This window comes from Dermochelys coriacea, chromosome 2, assembly GCF_009764565.3.
Source record: "Dermochelys coriacea isolate rDerCor1 chromosome 2, rDerCor1.pri.v4, whole genome shotgun sequence".
Taxonomy (NCBI): Eukaryota; Metazoa; Chordata; order Testudines; family Dermochelyidae; genus Dermochelys; species Dermochelys coriacea.
This window is the reverse complement of record NC_050069.1, coordinates 153,873,864-153,892,630: the sequence shown is the minus strand read 5'-3', so window position 1 is coordinate 153,892,630 and position 18,767 is coordinate 153,873,864. Positions and strand designations below refer to the sequence as shown.

The window sequence follows — 18,767 nt, the reverse complement described above, 5'->3', positions numbered from 1 at the left end:
GGAATAAGATTGGCACAATTAGTTTAAACTCCAAATAGCACACACTGTTCCAAGTAAAGGATCATGAGTACTCTGTGGGAAGTGGACGGAAGAGATTCTCTTTTCATGTACAAATCCAGAACCCATCTGTCTACAAAATACACATCACCAAGTCAGTTTAAAGTAAAACTACATTTACTGCCATCCCAAAAAATGTAAAGGCTTATTAAAATTTAATATTACTGCTTTTTTCATTGCAGTAAATGAGAATGCTTTTCTGTTGTTAACGGTTAAACTTAAAACAAAAAATTGTTACCCAAGGCTGCATGATTCTGAAAATTTGCAATATAACTGGAGTCTTTTGTAGTAAAGAATGAAGAACTGTTATTGGGTCAGTGACTTCTGCACACATCATGATAAAATGAAAGTTACATTGGTAATACTTTTCAAAGTCACTAAAATGTACTTATTAAGATACTATCAAAAATAAACAGAATATCATAGAATTAGGCCAAATAGAAAATGAAAGATTATTCTTATAGACATGGATACGTTTTCAGAGCGAGAGAAATGCATGCAGAAGATAAAATTGTTTTTGCTATCATCTGGCGTTACAGCTAACAGTATTATATTGTAATTAGGCTGACTAGTTATATTTATATTGGTCGCTGTTCATATATAATAAATATGGCTTGATCCTTCCTGCAAAGTGCTAACTACCCCAGTTCCCACTAAAGTCACACGGAGCTAATGGTGGGATTGTACAGGATTATTTCTGTAGCCTTGGTCCCCTCCGTGTACTGCTTTCAAAGCAAAATAAGAGCAGGTATTTTTTTTACAAAAGATAATTACAAGGATTTTTCTTCTGTTTACTTGCTTTATTCCAGAACCCATTTTCAGCCTTTTTGCATACACAGACAAAAACACAGCTGTGCATAGCCGGATCATTTGGTCTTGTGACTGGACCCCAGACAGCAAATATTTCATTACCGGAAGTCGGGACAAAAAGGTAACTAATACAAAAGGAACTAACAAAAAGAACAGTATAAAGTAATCATTGATTTGAAATGTTTTTGGATTTAGCAACTGTATCATATGAATAGTGACATGGAAGTCGTTGGGGCTACTTGGGTGCATAAAGCTAATCACGTCCGTAAGCATGTGCAAGATTATAGTCAGTGATTTGCTTCTTTTTTATTGTGTATAGTAACAGAAGGAGAGCATGCTGCATGTCATTTTGTGTATGTGTTTTTTAATCAAGGATTCTGTAACTTGATTCATTCATCTCTTACAAGTAGACTTGTATTTATCAGATATTGTTGCCAATATCTTTAATAATACCACTCAAAACTCTGTTTTTTAAGAAAGATTTGAATTCCTATAAATAGAAGCTGTTGTTTATTTCAGGGGAAAAAAGGAGTTTTGCTCTATCTACCTCCACGCCACAATACAAAATTACTGCTATTCCTGACGTGTTCTTAGTTCCTAAGCACAGGTACATAAAAGATCAAAGAAACAGTTGATGCTCTTATTTCTAATAGGTCATTATATGGGGTGACCGTGGCTCAGCTGGAGCCACTGAAAGCAATGGGCTAGGTGCAATCAAGCCTTGTTCTTCAATACTGGATGTTGGGGATTCTGTCACTGCAGTCAATATCAGCCATGTGCTTGCTCCTGATGAAAGGTATTGTTACCTCTGCATTCTAGAATTCATTTGTTGGTGGGTTTTTTCTTTTTACTTGAAAGTGATATTTCTTTTCCACTTTAGTCAGTGCAAGCCTTTTCTAGATCTGTTGCTTGCTCTTGTTTTTTTTTTTTAACATTCTTTTTGTTTTCATTTACATGTTCTTTTGATGATAAAATATTGATTTGAAGAGCAGGTTTCAACATAAAATGTGTATGATTTGGGCAGCGGTTGTCTTTTTTCAAAAATTGTTGATGCACCCTTTTTAGAAATAACATAGTTGTTCCTTCTCAACAGCTACATCATTGCAGTAGGGTTAGAGTGCGGGAAGATTAATTTGTACACATGGAAGCAGAGTGAGCAGAGACCAGTGTTGACTGATTGGACCAAATGTGTCGAGACTGACAACAGGTATCTTTTTTGGGTCAAGGGGCTCATGAGCAGTTCTCCAGACCTATCCTGTCTTACAAGTCATATGCAAGGAAAGAACTTCCTTTTGAGATCTGGACAGTATTGGAATTCTGAATTAAATTTATTCAGACATACCATTAAAACAGCAAAAAAAAAAGATGTATCAAAAGCTCTGAAAGTTTTTTCAGAAAAAGACAATATGCAATCGCTGTAACCCCAAGAAAGCCTCCAGCAAAACCTAGGGAAAACCAGCATCAGCATTCCTGATATTTCCAAGAGAGAGAGAAGCTTTTTAAAAACAAAAAATATTATTTCAGGCTGCCATTAGATATCAGAGAAAGACAAAAAAGGGTATAAACCAGTTTTTAAGAAATCCTTTGATGTGACCTTTAAGGGTAAAATAGGATTGAAGCTTTTAAAAATGTTTTTAAAAAATCACTGTTAAAATGTGGCGAGGAGTAGGAAGTGAGAGAAGGCATGGTGATTCTACTGATCTGTGCCATCGACTATGGGATCCCAGCTCTGTATTCATTGGGAGTTGGTGCAGGGCTATAGCCGTGCCACAAAGGCCCCATAGAATCATAGAATATCAGGGTTGGAAGGAACCTCAGGAGGTCATCTAGTCCAACCCCCTGCTCAAAGCAGGACCAATCCCCAACTAAATCATCCCAGCCAGGGCTTTGTCAAGACTGACCTTTAAAAACTTCTAAGGGAAGGAGATTCCACCACCTCCCTAGGTAACGCATTCCAGTGTTTCACCACTGTCCTAGTGAAAAAGTTTTTCCTAATATCCAACCTAAACCTCCCCCACTGCAACTTGAGACCATTACTCCTCGTTCTGCTACCACTGAGAACAGTCTAGATCCATCCTCTTTGGAACCCCCTTTCAGGTAGTTAAAAGCACCTATCAAATCCCCCCTCATTCTTCTCTTCCACAGACTAAACAATCCCAGTTCCCTCAGCCTCTCCTCATAAGTCATGTGTTCCAGTCCCCTAATCATTTTTGTTGCCCTCCGCTGGACGTTTTCCAATTTTTCCACATCCTTCTTGTAGTGTGGGGCTCAAAGCTGGACACGGTACTCCAGATGAGGCCTCACCAATGTCAAATAGAGGGGAATGATCGTGTCCCTCGATCTGCTGGCAATGCCCCTACTTGTACATCCCACAATGCCATTGGTCTTCTTGGCAACAAGGGCACACTGTTGATTCATATCCAGCTTCTCGTCCACTATAACCCCTAGGTCCTTTTCTGCAGAACTGCTGCCGAGCCATTCAGTCCCTAGTCTGTCGCAGTGCCTGGGATTCTTCCATCCTAAGTACAGGACTCTGCACTTGTCCTTGTTGAACCTCATCAGATTTCTTTTGGCCCAATCCTCCAATTTGTCTAGGGCCCTCTGTATCTTATCCCTACCCTCCAGTGTATCTACCTCTCTTCCCAGTTTAGTGTCATCTGCAAACTTGCGGAGGGTGCAATCCACTCCATCCTCCAGATCATTAAGGAAGATATTGAACAAAACCGGCCCGAGGACCGACCCTTGGGGCACTCCACTTGATACCAGCTGCCAACTAGACATGGAACCATTGATCACTACCTGTTGAGCCCGACAATCTAGCCAGCTTTCTATCCACCTTATAGTCCATACTACTTTAACTTACTGGCAAGAATGCTGTGGGAGACCGTGTCAAAAGCTTTGCTAAAGTCAAGGAACAACACGTCCACTGCTTTCCCCTCATCCACAGAGCCATTTATCTTATCATAGAAGGCAATTAGATTAGTCAGGCATGACTTGCCCTTGGTGAATCCATGCTGACTGTTCCTGACTGTCCACTTTTTTCTCCTCTAAGTGCTTCAGAATTGATTCCTTGAAGATCTGCTCCATGATTTTTCCAGGGACTGAGGTGAGGCTGACTGGCCTGTAGTTTCCAGGATCTTCCTCCTTCCCTTTTTAAAAGATGGGCACTACATTAGCCTTTTTCCAGTCATCCGGGACTTCCCCCAATCGCCATGAGTTTTCAAAGATAATGGCCAATGGCTTTGCAATCACATCCGCCTACTCCTTTAGCACTCTCGGATGCAGCGCATCCGGCCCCATGGACTTGTGCTCATCCAGCTTTTCTATGTAATCCCAAACAATTTCTTCCTTCACAGAGGGCTGGTCACCTCCTCCCCCTGCTGTGCTGCCCAGTGCAGTAGTCTGGGAACTGACCTTGTTCGTGAAGACAGAGGCAAAAAAAGCATTGAGTATATTAGCTTTTTCCACATCCTCTGTCACTAGGTTGCCTCCCTCATTCAGTAAGGGGCCCACGCTTTTCTTGACTTTCTTCTTGTTGCTAAAATACCTTAAGAAACCCTTCTTGTTACTCTTAACCACTCTTGCTAGCTGCAACTCCAGGTGTGATTTGGCCTTCCTGATTTCACTCCTGCATGCCCAAACAATATTTTTATACTTTTCCCTGGTCATTTGTCCAATCTTCCACTTCTTGTAAGCTTCTTTTTTGTGTTTAAGATCAGCAAGGATTTCACTGTTAAGCCAAGCTGGTCGCCTGCCATATTTACTATTCTTTCTACACATTGGGATGGTTTGTCCCTGTAACCTCAATAAGGATTCTTTAAAATACAGCCAGCTCTCCTGGACTCTTTTCCCCCTCATGTTATTCTCCCAGGGGATCCTGCCCATCAGTTCCCTGAGGTTGTCAAAGTCTGCTTTTCTGAGGTCCAGGGTCCGTATTCTGCTGTTCTCCTTTCTTCCCTGTGTCAGGATCCTGAACTCGACCATCTCATGGTCACTGCCTCCCAGGTTCCCATCCACTTTTGCTTCCCCTACTAATTCTTCCTGGTTTGTGAGCAGCAGGTCAAAAAGAGCTCTGCCCCTAGTTGGTTCCTCCAGCACTTGCACCAGGAAATTGTCCCCTACACTTTCCAAAAACTTCCTGGATTGTCTGTGCACTGCTGTATTGCTCTCCCAGCAGATATCAGGGTGATTTGAAGTCTCCCATAAGAACGAGGGCCTGTGATCTAGTAACTTCCATTAGTTGCCGGAAGAAAGTCTCGTCCACCTCATCCCCCTGATCTGGTGGTCTAAAGCAGACTCCCACCACAACATCACCCTTGTTGCTCATGCTTCTAAACTTAATCCAGAGACGCTCAGGTTTTTCTGCAGTTTCATACCGGAGCTCTGAGCAGTCATACTGCTCTCTTACATACAGTGCAACTCCCCCACTTTTTCTCTCCTGCCTGTCCTTCCTGAACAGTTTATATCTATCCATGACAGTACTCCAGTCATGTGAGTTATCCCACCAAGTCTCTGTTGTTCCAATCACATCATAATTCCTTGACTATGCCAGGACTTCCAGTTCTCCCTGCTTGTTTCCCAGGCTTCTTGCATTTGTGTATAGGCACTTGAGATAACTTGCTATTTGTCCTGCTTTCTTAATATGAGGTAGGAGCTCATTAAGTGAGATGATCTTTAAATATTCAGGGTAAATAGGCCAAATCCCCTGAGATGGGATATTAGATGGATGGGATCTGAGTTACTATAGAAAATTCTTTCCTGGGTATCTGGCTGGTGAATCTTGCCCATATGCTCAGGGTTTAGCTGATTGCCATATTTGGGGTCGGGAAGGAATTTTCCTCCAGGGCAGATTGGAGAGGCCCTGGAGGTTTTTCGCCTTCCTCTGTAGCATGGGACATGGTTGACTTGAGGGAGGCTTCTCTTCTCCTTGAAGTCTTTGAACCATGATTTAAGGACTTCAATAGCTCAGACATAGGTGAGGTTTTTCATAGGAGTGGGTGAGTGAGATTCTGTGGCCTGCGCTGTGCAGGAGGTCGGACTAGATGATCAGAATGGTCCCTTCTGACCTTAGTATCTATGAATCTATGAGATGCTTAACCTGAAACTAATGTGGTGAAACTTGAAATTGATAGCAGTTTTAATTATTGACAAGTGAGAGGATAAAATGTCATTAGTGTTGTTAATAACACTAGAAATTCTGGAGCGTTTAATACCTTTAGGTCGTGACAAGTCAATTTTTCTCAGCTGATAGCACTGAAAGGGAGTGCACTAATTAGATAAAATGATGATGTTTAAACTCAGAAGTCCAGCTGAGTTTGACATTTTGAAGTTGGTGTATGCATTCTTTTTTTCAATGTCTTCTGTCTTCGTTGCAGCCAAAGTCACACTCTTGCTGTCAAACGGCTATGCTGGAGAAACTGGGTGGGCAGAGCTGGACATAACGACCAAGACAACAGTGAATGGTTGCAGCTAGCAAGTTGTGGAGCTGATCACTGTGTAAAGATACTAAATGTTAACAGGTGTGCACTTTAGCTAAGGCAGCAGACCCAGCTGAGTCAAATGAATCTATATTTCAGTTTGCTTAATCTTTTGATTTTTAAACTCCATTTTCTGTTGTGAAAACAGGAATGTCTGACAAGTGTATTGATCTAATTTATTAAAGTATCTTGAATAATAGCACCTTGTAGTGTCTTGAAGTGTTAAATAATTATCTTATCCAGCAGTATTAGGAAGTTTCAAATACATTGGGTGTTCCAGCTAGTAAATATTTTGGAGAGTGTGTGAAATAGATGGGGGGTTTCCACTTTATATAGAAATGGTGGCAAGGAGACTGTTTCTCCACTCTGCATGGAGATGGATAAGCAGAGAAAATGGTACTTCTATCATCCAGTTGAGAGGGAAGGAACTGTTTTTGTTTGGGCTTCAAATGAAGTATCAAAACATTTCAAACTTATTACAGTAACTCCTCACTTATAGTTATGTTCCTGAAAAATACTACTTTAAGCAAAACAATGTTAAGTGAATCCAGTTTCCCCATAAGAATTAGTTTAAATAGTGGGGGTTAGGTTCCAGGAAAATAAATAAATAAATAAATAAACACACACACACAGACACAGAGTATAAGTTTTAAAGAATTTAATACTGTACACAGCAATGATAATTGTGGAGCTTGGTTGAGATGGTGGAGTCAGAGGATGGAAGAGGGTAGGATATTTCCCAGGGAATGCCTTGCTTCTAAATGATGAACTAATACTCAGCTGAGCCCTCAAGGGTTAACATGTTGTTAATGTAGCCTCACACTCTACAAGGCATAGGCTCCGACTTCCCCACTTTCTCGTGGGTGCTCGATCCGCCCTCTGTCCCTACCCCCGCCCCCACTCCACCCCTTCCTTGAGGCCAAGCCCGTGCCCTGCCCCTTCCCACCCCTTCCCCACCCCCATTCCAACCCCTTTCCCAACTCCATCCCCTCCCTTCCAATATTAAAACTCCTTCCCCAAATCCCTACCCCAGCCCCGCCTCTTCCCCACCTCCTCCCCTGAGTGCTCCACGTTCCAGCTCCTCTCCTTCTCTCCCAGAGCATGCTAATGCTGCCAAACAGCTGTTTGGTGGTGGGCGGGTGGAAAATGTTGGGAGGGAGGTGGAGGAGCGGTGACGTGACGTGCTCAGGGGTGGGGGGGGAAGAGATGGGGTGGGGGGAAGGGGAGCTTGGCTGCTGGTGGGTGCAGAGCACCCACTAACTTTTTCCCTGTGGGTGCTCCAGCCCTAGCACACAGAGTCGGCGCCTATGCTACAAGGCAGCACAAATGGAGGGAGGAAACACAATAAACGCATGGCAGTGGCTGCAAACATTCCCTGCGGAAACTGAACATGATGATGAACCCATGCTATCCCACTGAAGCGCACCATTCCCTCCACTTTCCAAAGCGCTGGGGAGGTGTGTGTGTGTGTGTGTGTGTGTGTGTGAGAGAGAGGCTCATTGCCCCTTTAAGTATGCTGACCCCACTCTAAGTACACTGCCTTTTTAAGTAGATCAACAAGATGAGTCAGCAGCTGCTGCCAGCAAGATCCCTCCATCCTGAGCTCTGTTGTGTCCCCACCCCCTGCTCTGTGGAGATGGGGTACAGGAACAGGGGGGAGACACCCTTCAATCAGCACCCCTCTTCTTCCCCCCTCCCCCCGCACAGCAAGCAGAAGGCTCCCAGGAGCAGCACATGGCAATGTGGGGAGGGACAGCTGAACTGCCCTCCAATTGATAGCCTGCTGGGCGGCTGGCGCACAGGGAACTTAGGGAAGCTGATGCGGGGCTGCTGGCCCACCCTGGTTCCAAGCCCCCACCAGCTGGCTCCAACAGGCTGCTCTTCCTGCAAGCAGTGGACAAAGCAGGTGGCTGCCAAACAACATTATAAAGGAGTGTGGGGGGGCGAGTGCGCCACCCCTCTGTGAGAGGGGTCAAAGACAGGCCAGAGAGGCTGTGCAAAGTGGCAGCCAATCATGGAGGGCCTGTTAGAGAGCCAAACAGGGTTGGGCAAGAGGTGGCCAGTCAGGGCTGGGCTCAGCCCTATATAAAGGCTGCCCATGAGAGGAGCAGTCAGTCTCCTGACCAAGGAGACCAGCACCTGGACGGTGCAGTGCTGGGCAGACTCGGGAGCATAGTAGAGCTCCAGCCTGTTACCTGCCAGGCTGCAGGCTTTGACCAGAAGGGCCTAGAGGATGCAAAGGGGTCAGAGGGGAAGTGACCCAGGGAGAGCGGACAGATGAGGGAGAGAAGGTGAGCAGGGAGACTGTCGCTAGAGGGTCCCTGGTTTGGAACCCAGAGTAGTTGGTGGGCCTGGGTTGTCCCCCCCCTTCCCCCTTATCTTCCACCTGGCCATGGGAAGTGGCCATAATGGACTGCACCAGACCCCTGAGGGAAGGGGTTAGACTTTGGGGTGTGGTTGGCCACTGCGGCAGGGGTGAACCAGGAGACCGTTGTTAAATCCCCCCGGAAGGGGGTGAGCATGGACTAAGGGTCACTGCTGGAGGGCAGTGTCCTGAAGAGGACATCGCCGAGCGGGGAGCAACATGGGTCCAGAGACTAACAGAGGGCAAGTAATGGATGGGACACCACCGGCGGAGGGCACTCCACATGGACTGAGCTAATTCCCAGAGTCACCAGCGGGAGGAGCTGTGGTGGTAAGTCCCAACCCCGTCACAGGGAGCATTGCACAAGTTTAAATGAGCATGTTCTCTAATAGATCATCCACGTAACAACGAAACAACATTAACTGGGATGACCTTAAGTGAGGAGTTACTGTATCTGTATTAAATGCATAAACATCCATTTTGCTGTCAGCACGGAAGTTGCCTGGTTAAGAACTCTCTCTCAAAAAAAAAAAAAAAAAAAAAGAGGACAAGGTTAAATATGCAGCCTTAACTTTGTGCATGTGTGTTACAACACTGGGTCAGATCCTCAGCTGGTGTAGATGGACCAGTTTGCACCAGCTGAGGACCTCTCCCATTGTGTTCCATTTGTAAAGACAGTAAGGGAATGTTTACGATGCAAGTGCTGCAGTTACGCCGTTGTAAGGTAGACATTTACTACAGCAATGGAAGAATTCTTCTGTCAACCTACCTGTGTCTGCAGTGTAGATTAGGCCTAAGAAACTTCCCCCACCAGCAGTCCTTCCTCTCCTGGGCCAGCATCAGGCCCTTGCTTCCTTGACCGTCAGAATTCTCATGAATGTCAAAACATGCATCAGTCTTTGCAGAAAAGTTAATATTTAATTAAATTCAAATGGCTTTTCTCTGTCATAAATGCTGTCTCCTGAGGCCAATGTGTAGGTACATTATATCTAATGGAGGATTCCTGTTCTGACAAAGCCCTGTTCCTTTGTCTTTCCTTCAACTCTTCTTTCCTGTTGGTGTGATGTCTGTCCTTCAAGTGGAAAAAATGACAGAATGGACTTCCTAATTTTTAAGAGTATTGGTGCTCAGTGTTCATCCCATCCCATCCCATGATGTGGCCTTTTAAGTTTTTGAAAGGTCTGATGTGTATATACAAGAATCTAGAGGCATTAGTAAAATGTGTTGTAGATCTCAGCACTTTCTGAGGAGAAGATTCATTGTGTCACATGCTTTCTTTCTCTCACCAGAAGGGGTTTTCTATTTCCCAACTAGTCTGACAGGGAAGAGTGACACAGCTGCAACAAACTTGAGGTACCTGAGCTCTCTGTAGTTTGCCAGATGTATGTCTTTAGGGGCAGACCTTGACTTAGGTCCCACCTACTCTGTATGGACACTGAAAAATCCTAGGGCACTCTTACAAATGTATGAATTTACCGCAGTCTGCTTGGTCAAACTTCCCCTTCCACCACTGATGTGTGGGCTGCCTCCCCGTACCTCACAGGTTGCTGTATTTCAGTAACAGTTGTAGTTTGCTGAGCTCATTGGCATCTGTCAGGATGAAAGCTGCTGTATAAATGTAGGGTGTGAATTGTGTGTCTTTACAAGAAGTCTGCTAGCTTGAGATGACAAATGGGATAATAGTATAAAGCTAATGAAAAAGGTAGAATGAAATGCTACTTATTGATTTCTATGCTTCTAGACAAAAAGCATTTGACCTTTTAGCTTTTCAACACATGGAAAGGGAAATATTTGACTTATTTTTAAACTACTATAAAAATATGTTCATAGCTTTAAAATAATAGTTATGCCTGGGACTTCAACTCCTCTATCCATTCAATAACTGCCAGGAAATACCTTTCCTGCTGGTCACTATTGTTGAAGTGTATTATACAGCATACAGTATTTCATATTTCAATTAGGTGAAATAAGTACAGGTTGCAGCTAATGAAACCAGTACAAGACACCACCCTTATTAAGCAATTTCCTCTCAAGAGACTGTTCCTAATCCAAATTTACAATTTTACTTTTCCTTTATTATAAGACTACCTCAGTTAATCATTTTTGTCAATGCCTTGTGCAGCTGTGTAAGGCCGTGATCCTGAAAATGCTTACAAATGTGCAGTATTGTTGTAGCCATGTTGGTCCCAGGATATTAGAGAGACAAGGTGGGTGAGGTAGTATCTCTTATTGGACCAACTTTTGTTGGTGAGAGAGAGACAAGTTTCTGAGCTTATACAGAGCTCTTCTTCAGGCCTGGGAAACTAAGGCCAGGTCTACACTACAACTTACATCAGCGCAGCTGCATCTGTGCTGCTGTAGTGCTTCTGGGGAAGATGCTTTAAGCCAGAGGTGGGCAAACTATGGCCCGTGGGCCACATCCAGCCCGCGGGACCCTCCTGCCCAGCCCCTGGCTCGGGAGACTTGCCTCCGGCCCCACCCCTGCTGTTCCCCCTCCCCCGCAGCTTCAGCTCACAGCATGCTGGTGCAATGCTCTGGGCAGCGGGGCTGCGAGCTCCTGGGGCAGTACAGCTGCAGAGCCCAGCCTGACCCTGTGCTCTGAGCTGCGTGGTGGCATGGCTGGCTCCAGCTGGGCGGCACTGCTGTCATGCCGCCAGCCCCTGGTGCTCCAGGCAGTGTGGTAAGAGGGCCGGGGGGGGAGGTTGGGTAGAGGGCAGGGGAGTTTGGGGGTGGTGGTCAGGGGGTAGGGATGTGGATAGGGGTGGAGGTGGTCAGAGGGTGGGGAACGTGGGGGTTGAAAGGGAGCAGGGGTCCCGGGGGGGCAGTCAAGAAGGAGGGGGGGTGGAGGGGACGGTCAGGGGACAGGGAGGAGGGGTGGTTGGATGAGGCAGGCATTCCGTCAGGGAGTCATCAGGGGGCAAGAAGCGGGGGGCGGGCCACGCCTGGCTGTGTGGGGAGGCACAGTCTCCCCTAACCGGCCCTCCACACAATTTTGGAAACCCGATGCAGCCCTCAGGCCAAAAAGTTTGCCCGCCCCTGCTCTAAGCCGACGGGATAGAGCTGTCCCCTCGGCTAGTAACTCGACCTCTGTAAGCAGCGGTAGCTATGTTGACAAGAGAAGCTCTCCCACTGACATAGCACTGTCTACACCCGCACTTAGGTCAGTATAACTGTGTCAGTCAGGGATGTGGATTATTCACACACCAAGAGACATAGCTATACCGAAGTAAATCTGTAGTGTAGACCAGGGCTAACTCAGTGTCACTGCTAAATACAAAGTTTGAACAGATTGTTTCGCTTAAGTAATTAACATATATTTCAAGGGACCATTCAGGTGAAGTGATCCGTTAACACCCAAAAATCATGCACTGAATAGAGACACTGAATTTATGGCTTATTACAACAATCTGTAACATGCTAACAATCCCCTCCTCCACCACAGCTAATTTTCCCCCTCCTTCCCTCCCTGTGACTGGAGTGGTATTAACAGGCTACTTCACCTTGAATGGTCCCTTGAAATATATGTTTGTTTAGCAAAGTTCTCTTCAACCTTCAAGTGTATTTAGCAGGGATACTGAAAAATCTACTCCCCCAAGTGATTTTGTTATACCGACCTACCCTCCTGTGTAAATAGCACTATGTTGGCAAGAGAACTTCTTCCACTGACATAGAGACCACCTCTTGGGGAGATCTCTCCCATCGGCATAGAGCATCTTCCTTAAAGCGCTACAGCTGCGCGGATGCAGCGTTTTAAGTGTTGACTCACCCTTTGTTTCCCAAATCAGAAGAAGAGCTCAGAAGCTTGTCTCTCACCACCGGAAATTGGTCCAATAAAAGATATTAGCTCACCCACATTGTCTCTCTAGCTTTACTTGGAGCAGTCACACTGAAGTCGTAGAGTTAAACACATGCGCAAGTGTGTGCAAGATTGGGGCCTAAAACAGGTTTCTCTGGATTATAGACGAGAAACTGTGCAATGGTAAAAAGTCAGTCTTGCACATGAGTTGATATGTTAAATGAAGAAGAATTCCATGTACTTTTATTTCACAGGGATGAAATTCTAAATGCATAATATTTCAGTGATCGTTGAACTGAAAAACTGCTCATTTTGTTTCTTTCTCTGCAGACCACCAGATGTCAGTATAAGAAAAAGGATAAGCAAAGGACTGTGATTTATATAAATGAAAAAACAAAATAAAATTGTCGTGTCATTCAGAGGAAAATATTTGTTATAGACTGAGCTTGTTTAAATAAATCCTTCTGATAAGCACCTTCCAGGAATAAAATGTTCATTCTCCGTTTGTTGGAGTGGGTGAATCTGACTTCAGAAAATGGAGAATAATCTTCAAATCAGACTGCATCATGTTCTGCGTTCCATAACCCTCACCCCAAAACTACAAGTTGAAGATCACAATATAATTTTTAAATTCCATCTAAAGCAAGAAAAATCCAAATTATTTTACCAAAAATCTTTTAAAGAGTGGGAGTTTTCTGCATTTTTATGAAATCCTGTTAGTTTGTGTTTTATCTTGTGGGGCCTGGTATAACCATGCAGGTGTCGTAAGAAGGGTTTACAACTGTGAGGTATTGTGCACCCTCTGGAAGCCTGTGGGATTTGTAGTTGCTCAGCTCCACAGTATGCCTATAAAAAGATGAATGGTATTTATTACAATAGGTGATTCCTTTCATTTATTTAAGTTGGGATTTGGATTGCATAGTAAATAGAACTGCTTATTTAAGACATTTACAAATCACTCTTCCATTTTGAAACACGTTAAATCTTCCTTTTTTGAAGCAGCTAAAGCACCTTAACTGAATTTAAAATAACCTTCCGGGACTATATGCAACGCGACAGAGCAGTTTCCCATTGCCTCTGGACTGCTGTAATCTATTGTAATTTAAGAAACAACTAAAATGATTTTGCTGTTATTAGTCTAGTCTGTAATTGAGATGCTGATAAGTATCCATCACCACACAGTTTGGGATGATCAGCATTTTCTGCTAGAGAGGTTAGAAGTTTAATTGTAGGCTGAGGTGATGACAGTGTGCTTGCTTCGCAGCTGATAACATGCCTTATTCTAGCCCGGGGCGGGCAAACGTTTTGGCCTGAGGGCCACATCGGGTTTCCAAAATTGTATGGAGGGCCAGTTAGGGGACGCTGTCCCTCCCCAAACAGCCAGGCGTGGCCCGGCCCCCGCTTCTCACCCCCTGACGGCTCCCCCAGGACTCCTGTCCCATCCACAACCCCCTGCTCCCTGTCCCCAGGCCTCCCACCCCTGACTGTCCCCTGCCACCTGATCCAACCCTCCCTCTCCTTCCTGACTGGCCCCCCCGGGACCCCTGCCTCTTCCCCACCCTCTGACCACCCTGACCCCTATCCACACTCCACCCCTGACCACCATCCCCAACTCCCCTGCCCTCTATCCAACCCCCATTCCAGCTCCCTACCCCCTTACCATGCTGTCTGGAGCACCAGTAGCTGGCGACCCTACAGCTGCGCTGCCCAGAGCACCGGGTCAGGCCGGAGCTCTGCAACTGCACTGCCTGGCCGCCCAGAGCATTGCGCCAGCGGTGCGGTGTGCTGAGGCTGCGGGGCAGGGGGGACAATGTGGGAGGGGCCAGGGGCTAGCCTCCCGGGCCAGGAGCTCAGGGGCTAGACAGGAGGGTCCTGCCAGATGTGGCCCGCAGGCCATAGTTTGCCCACCTCTGTTCTAGCCTGTGCAAGCAGTCTTCTTGCAAATTCAGGGATCGATCAAAGAACAGTGTGGAAAAGTATATTTATTGCCTCAGTGGAGGAAAGGGAGGCCTTGGACTACAAAGGGACTTAGGCATTGCAATGCTCAGCATTGTGGTGCCTAGAGAAAAACAGGATTCCTGTGACCCACAAAGCCAAGTTAGGCACCTAGGCTCCCTATGCAATGGATGGGGTGGGGCAGGAGATGCGCCGTAGAACGCAATCCACAAAAGCCAGCCTGCAAGGTGGGGAGCTGCCTAAACTAGCCAATGGAAGATTCTGACAAATGGTGTGTGTCCTAAGCTCTGTCCCTCTCCCAGAGATAGGTTTCTAAGTCCAGGCTGTAGAGAGAAGCCTGTGTCTGTTCACAGTCCACGAATGGGAACCCACCACCTGCAATCAGGTGGCTTAGGTGCTGAAGTCATTTCCCGCAGGAATGGGTGACGCACCTGTCTCACTCACTCCATACAAAGCAGCAGCAGGAGGTGCTAGTGGTGCCCCAGCCCAGGGGGTAGAGTACTTGCCTGAGATGTGGGAGACCCATATTCAATTCCCCTTTCTGCTAGAGGGGGAGAAAGGCTTTGCAAAGGGATCTTCCACCTCTTCAGAGAGGCCTGTAACCCCTGGGCTATGGGACAGCCTGATGTGGGGCTCCCTCTGTCTCTCCTGGTGAAGCTATTCCACTGTGGATAAATAGTGATGGGAACTGAACCCTGGGTCTCCCCTTCCCAGGTGCTTTCCCTGACTACCAGGCTACAGCATCATTCTCACCCATTTTCTCTTACCTAATTAATGACTATTGAAGTATTTCTCCACAATGGAACAAGCTGACACCAAGGAAAGGAGTTTCCAGAGTTAAAAAAAACAAAAAAACAAACCAGAATGGATTTAAGGCCAAAACGACCCACTGTGCTGTGTCTTCCTGCATAACATAGGCTGCAGAAGGAATTCTTCCCTCTTATGCAATTGAACATTATTGAGCCAAATAACTCATGATTAGGACCCTACCAAATTCATGGTCCATTTTGGTCAATTTCATGGTTATAGGATTTTTAAAATAGTCAATTTTATAGTTTCAGATGTTTACATCTGAAATTCCATAGTGTAACCGTGGGTGCCCTGACCCAAAAGAGGATCATAGGGGGTGGGGTTGCAAGGCTATTGTAGGGAGATTGTGGGATTGCCACCCTTACTTCAGTGCTGCTGCCGCCGCCAGGGGTGCTGCCTTCAGAGCTGGGCAGCTGGAGAGCAGCAGCTGCTAGCCGGGTGCCAAGCTCTAAAACCAGCACCACTGCCAGCAGCAGTGCAGAAGTAAGAGTTGCAGGGCCTGGGGCGGGGGGTGTTACTATATGTCCAGGTATTCCAGTCAGCCTCCCCCAAATTGGGGGCTGACAGTTGGAGCCGCAGCCTCTCCGTGGGGGAGACTGACACCTGAAGCCATAGGTGCCGACTCCATGGGTGCTCTGGGGCTGGATCACCCATGGGGAAAAATCAGTGGGTGCTCTGCACCCACCGGCAGCCAAGCTCCCCCCTCCACCTCCCCTAAGCGTGCCGTGTCCCCGCTCCTCCACCTACCTCCCAGTGCTTGCCGCTGCAAAACAGCTGTTTCACAGCACAACAAGCTCTGGGAGGGAGGGAGGAGGAGCGGAAACATGGCGCACTCAGGGGAGGAGGCGGGGCCGGGACAGGGATTTGGGGAAGGAACTGAATTGGGGCAGGGAGGGAGTGGAGTTGGGCGGGGACTTTGGGGCAGGGGTGGAATTGGGGGTGGGGCAAGGGGCAGAGGGGAGTTGAGCACCCCCTGGCGCCAGCAGAAGTTGGCGCCTATGGCTGATGCCTCAGCCTACTGCCCCAGTCAGGGGCTAACAGCTCAGGCTGCAGTCTCCTCTTGCAGTTCAGGGGCTGTCCCATCCAGCAGCCAGAGAGCTTCCTGCAGTTGTGGGTGGTTGCCAGAGGTGGATCTGGGAAGGACTAGCAGCTGGAGCCTGGACCATGGTAGGAGCCCCTGTCTTGGGTGCCCCCAGCCATGCTCCTCCCCTACAATAGCCAGATTTCACGTGGGAGATCAGATTTCATGGTTCATGATGTGTTTTTCACAGCCATGAATTTGCTAGGGCCCTACTCATAGTTGATCAGAGTTGGGGTTCTTCTTCGAGTGCTTGCTCATGTCCATTCAACTTAGGTGTGTGTGCTCACTACATGCACCAATGTCAGAAGTTTTTCCCTCAGCAGTATCTGTCAGGGACTGGCTCCGGCGCTCCCGGGAGCAACACGTACATGCCACGGTATATAGGGCACTGCTGGTTCCCCCCACTCTCAGTTCCTTCTTGCCACCAGTGATGGTGATGGAACTGTTGCTGCTTCAGCTAGTGCTGTTGCTGCTCATTCGTACAAACTAGTTATGGCTTGTGTTATAGTGTACATAATTTTCTGTTAGTGTTTATAAATCCCCTAGCTATAGTTAGAGACTTTGTAGGTCCCCAGCAGGACTTTGCCTCAGGATAGGGCATGCCCCAGTCCCAGGCTTTAAGCCCTGCAATCACTGCAAGAGACCCATGGCTGTTAGTGATCCACACGATAGTTGTCTGCACTGCTTGGGCAAAGGGCACATTAGTGAGAACTGCAAAATTTGCAAGTCCTTCAGGACAAGGACTAAGAAGGAGCGTGATATTTGTTTAAGAGCACTCCTTATGGAGTTGGCCCTCACCCTGGCACCGGAGCAACTCGGCACCGAGTACCGTGACCTCGGTACGCAGCACCCACCAGTACCATCCATTGGCTGGCACTGGTCCCCATCCATGGCTCCGACCAAGAAGCCCAAGAAGGTGGCGTGAGGCTGATCACCAACCTCCCACAGGGGAAAGGATAAGACTGGGTACAAGCAAGGTCCCACAACAGGCACCCCTTCAGCCACATCGGGATCTCAGGCCCAAGGTCTGGTAGAGTGATGTAGCCCAACCTGCTCTATACCAGCTACCCTGGATAGCAGCAGAGGCCTCCATCAGCTCCGGGTGCCGTCCATGCCAGAGGCCCTGCGGGAGGCACAGGAGATCATGTCCCTTCCGGTGCCACCCACACCAGCTCCCGCTGGTTCCCCAGTCGCAGGGTAAACCCATGTTCTAACGGACCACTTAGGTTCCCACCTCAGCGGCACCGTTCCCTGTCATGGGGAACATCCGCCAGCGCTCACCCTCCTGTAGCCATCGGGAAAGGCAGACACAGCGCAGGCCTATTCAGTCCCTGGACCTTGGGCATGGGCAGAGAGGTTCGAGATGCAGCTTGCCGGCCACCTGGCACAGACCTTTGGAGGCACATGTCCCCTGGCAGGAATATTGGTCCTCACACCCTACTCCAGGTACCCGTTGAGGGATTAACCTTACCATTCCTTGGACCATTGCTGATCCCCAGGAGGGCATCACCACATGCGGGAGCTTCCCAGCCCTAGGCCCATTTCAACTCCCAGTCCCTCTCCTCATCCCAGTATGGCTCATCAAGCGTGATATGTAGATCAGCGGCTCTAGGCTATCATGGATCCGTCGAGCTCCACTGGTCAACAAGACCCCATTCCAGATCAGACTCCAGGCGCAGTGACTGGCACCGGTCAGGACAGATCCAGTGTTCTGCTCCATCCTGGTCACCTGGGAACGACCACTCAGAATCCAGCCCTGGTAAGAGCTAGGTTCCCTGATGGCAGGACAAGCTGTGGTACCAGCAATACCATCTACATTGTCAGCACTGAAACTGGCCCCGTGGCTTCAGACACAGTGGCCAGCGCTATGGTACCCATAGAATCCATGGGGGTCCACCCAGCCCTCCCAGGCCACCCGCTCGGTATCTGGAGCCTCGGAGAGACCAGCTGCCTCTCTCTCCTGCCCTCCTGAGGTGTAGAAAGCCTCAGGCGCAAGGACCCCGCAGGTTGAAGAGAGAGCAGGGGAACAAGTCACTGGGCCACCAATGGTTGTGAAGGACCCTACAGCACGGCATCTTCCTCGTCATCACCAGACAAGGCTATAACATGGCCGCCTCCCCCAGTTCCTCTGGATGATGCTAAAGCGCACCAGGAGCTACTGAAGATGGTCACTGCCAACCTGGGTCTTCAGGCGGAGGAGCCAGAGGAGCCCTTGGACTCTCTTTTCGATGTCCTTTGCTCCACAGCACTGACCAGAGTGGCTCTGCCCCTTCATGATGGGGTCTCTAAGATCACTAATGCCCTGTGGCAAACTCCCTCCTCCCTGCTGCCCATCTCCAAGAGGGCTGAGCGCAAAAGTACTTTATGCCATCCAAAGGCCACAAGTACCTGTACACCCACCCTGCCCCCAACTCT

At 47.6% G+C, this 18,767-nt stretch overlaps 1 protein-coding gene across 1 annotated transcript in view; it reads left to right on the top strand.

Annotated features, from left to right (window-relative positions):
- The window catches only part of ELP2 (elongator acetyltransferase complex subunit 2), a 105,839-nt gene extending 99,296 nt beyond the window's left edge, over positions 1-6,543 (top strand). The window contains 4 exon segments of the mRNA XM_038388538.2: positions 867-988; positions 1,521-1,663; positions 1,961-2,074; positions 6,243-6,543. Of these exon segments, the coding sequence (XP_038244466.1) occupies positions 867-988; positions 1,521-1,663; positions 1,961-2,074; positions 6,243-6,399 (536 nt within the window). The 3' untranslated portion in view covers positions 6,400-6,543.
- The last annotated feature ends 12,224 nt before the right edge of the window (positions 6,544-18,767 follow it).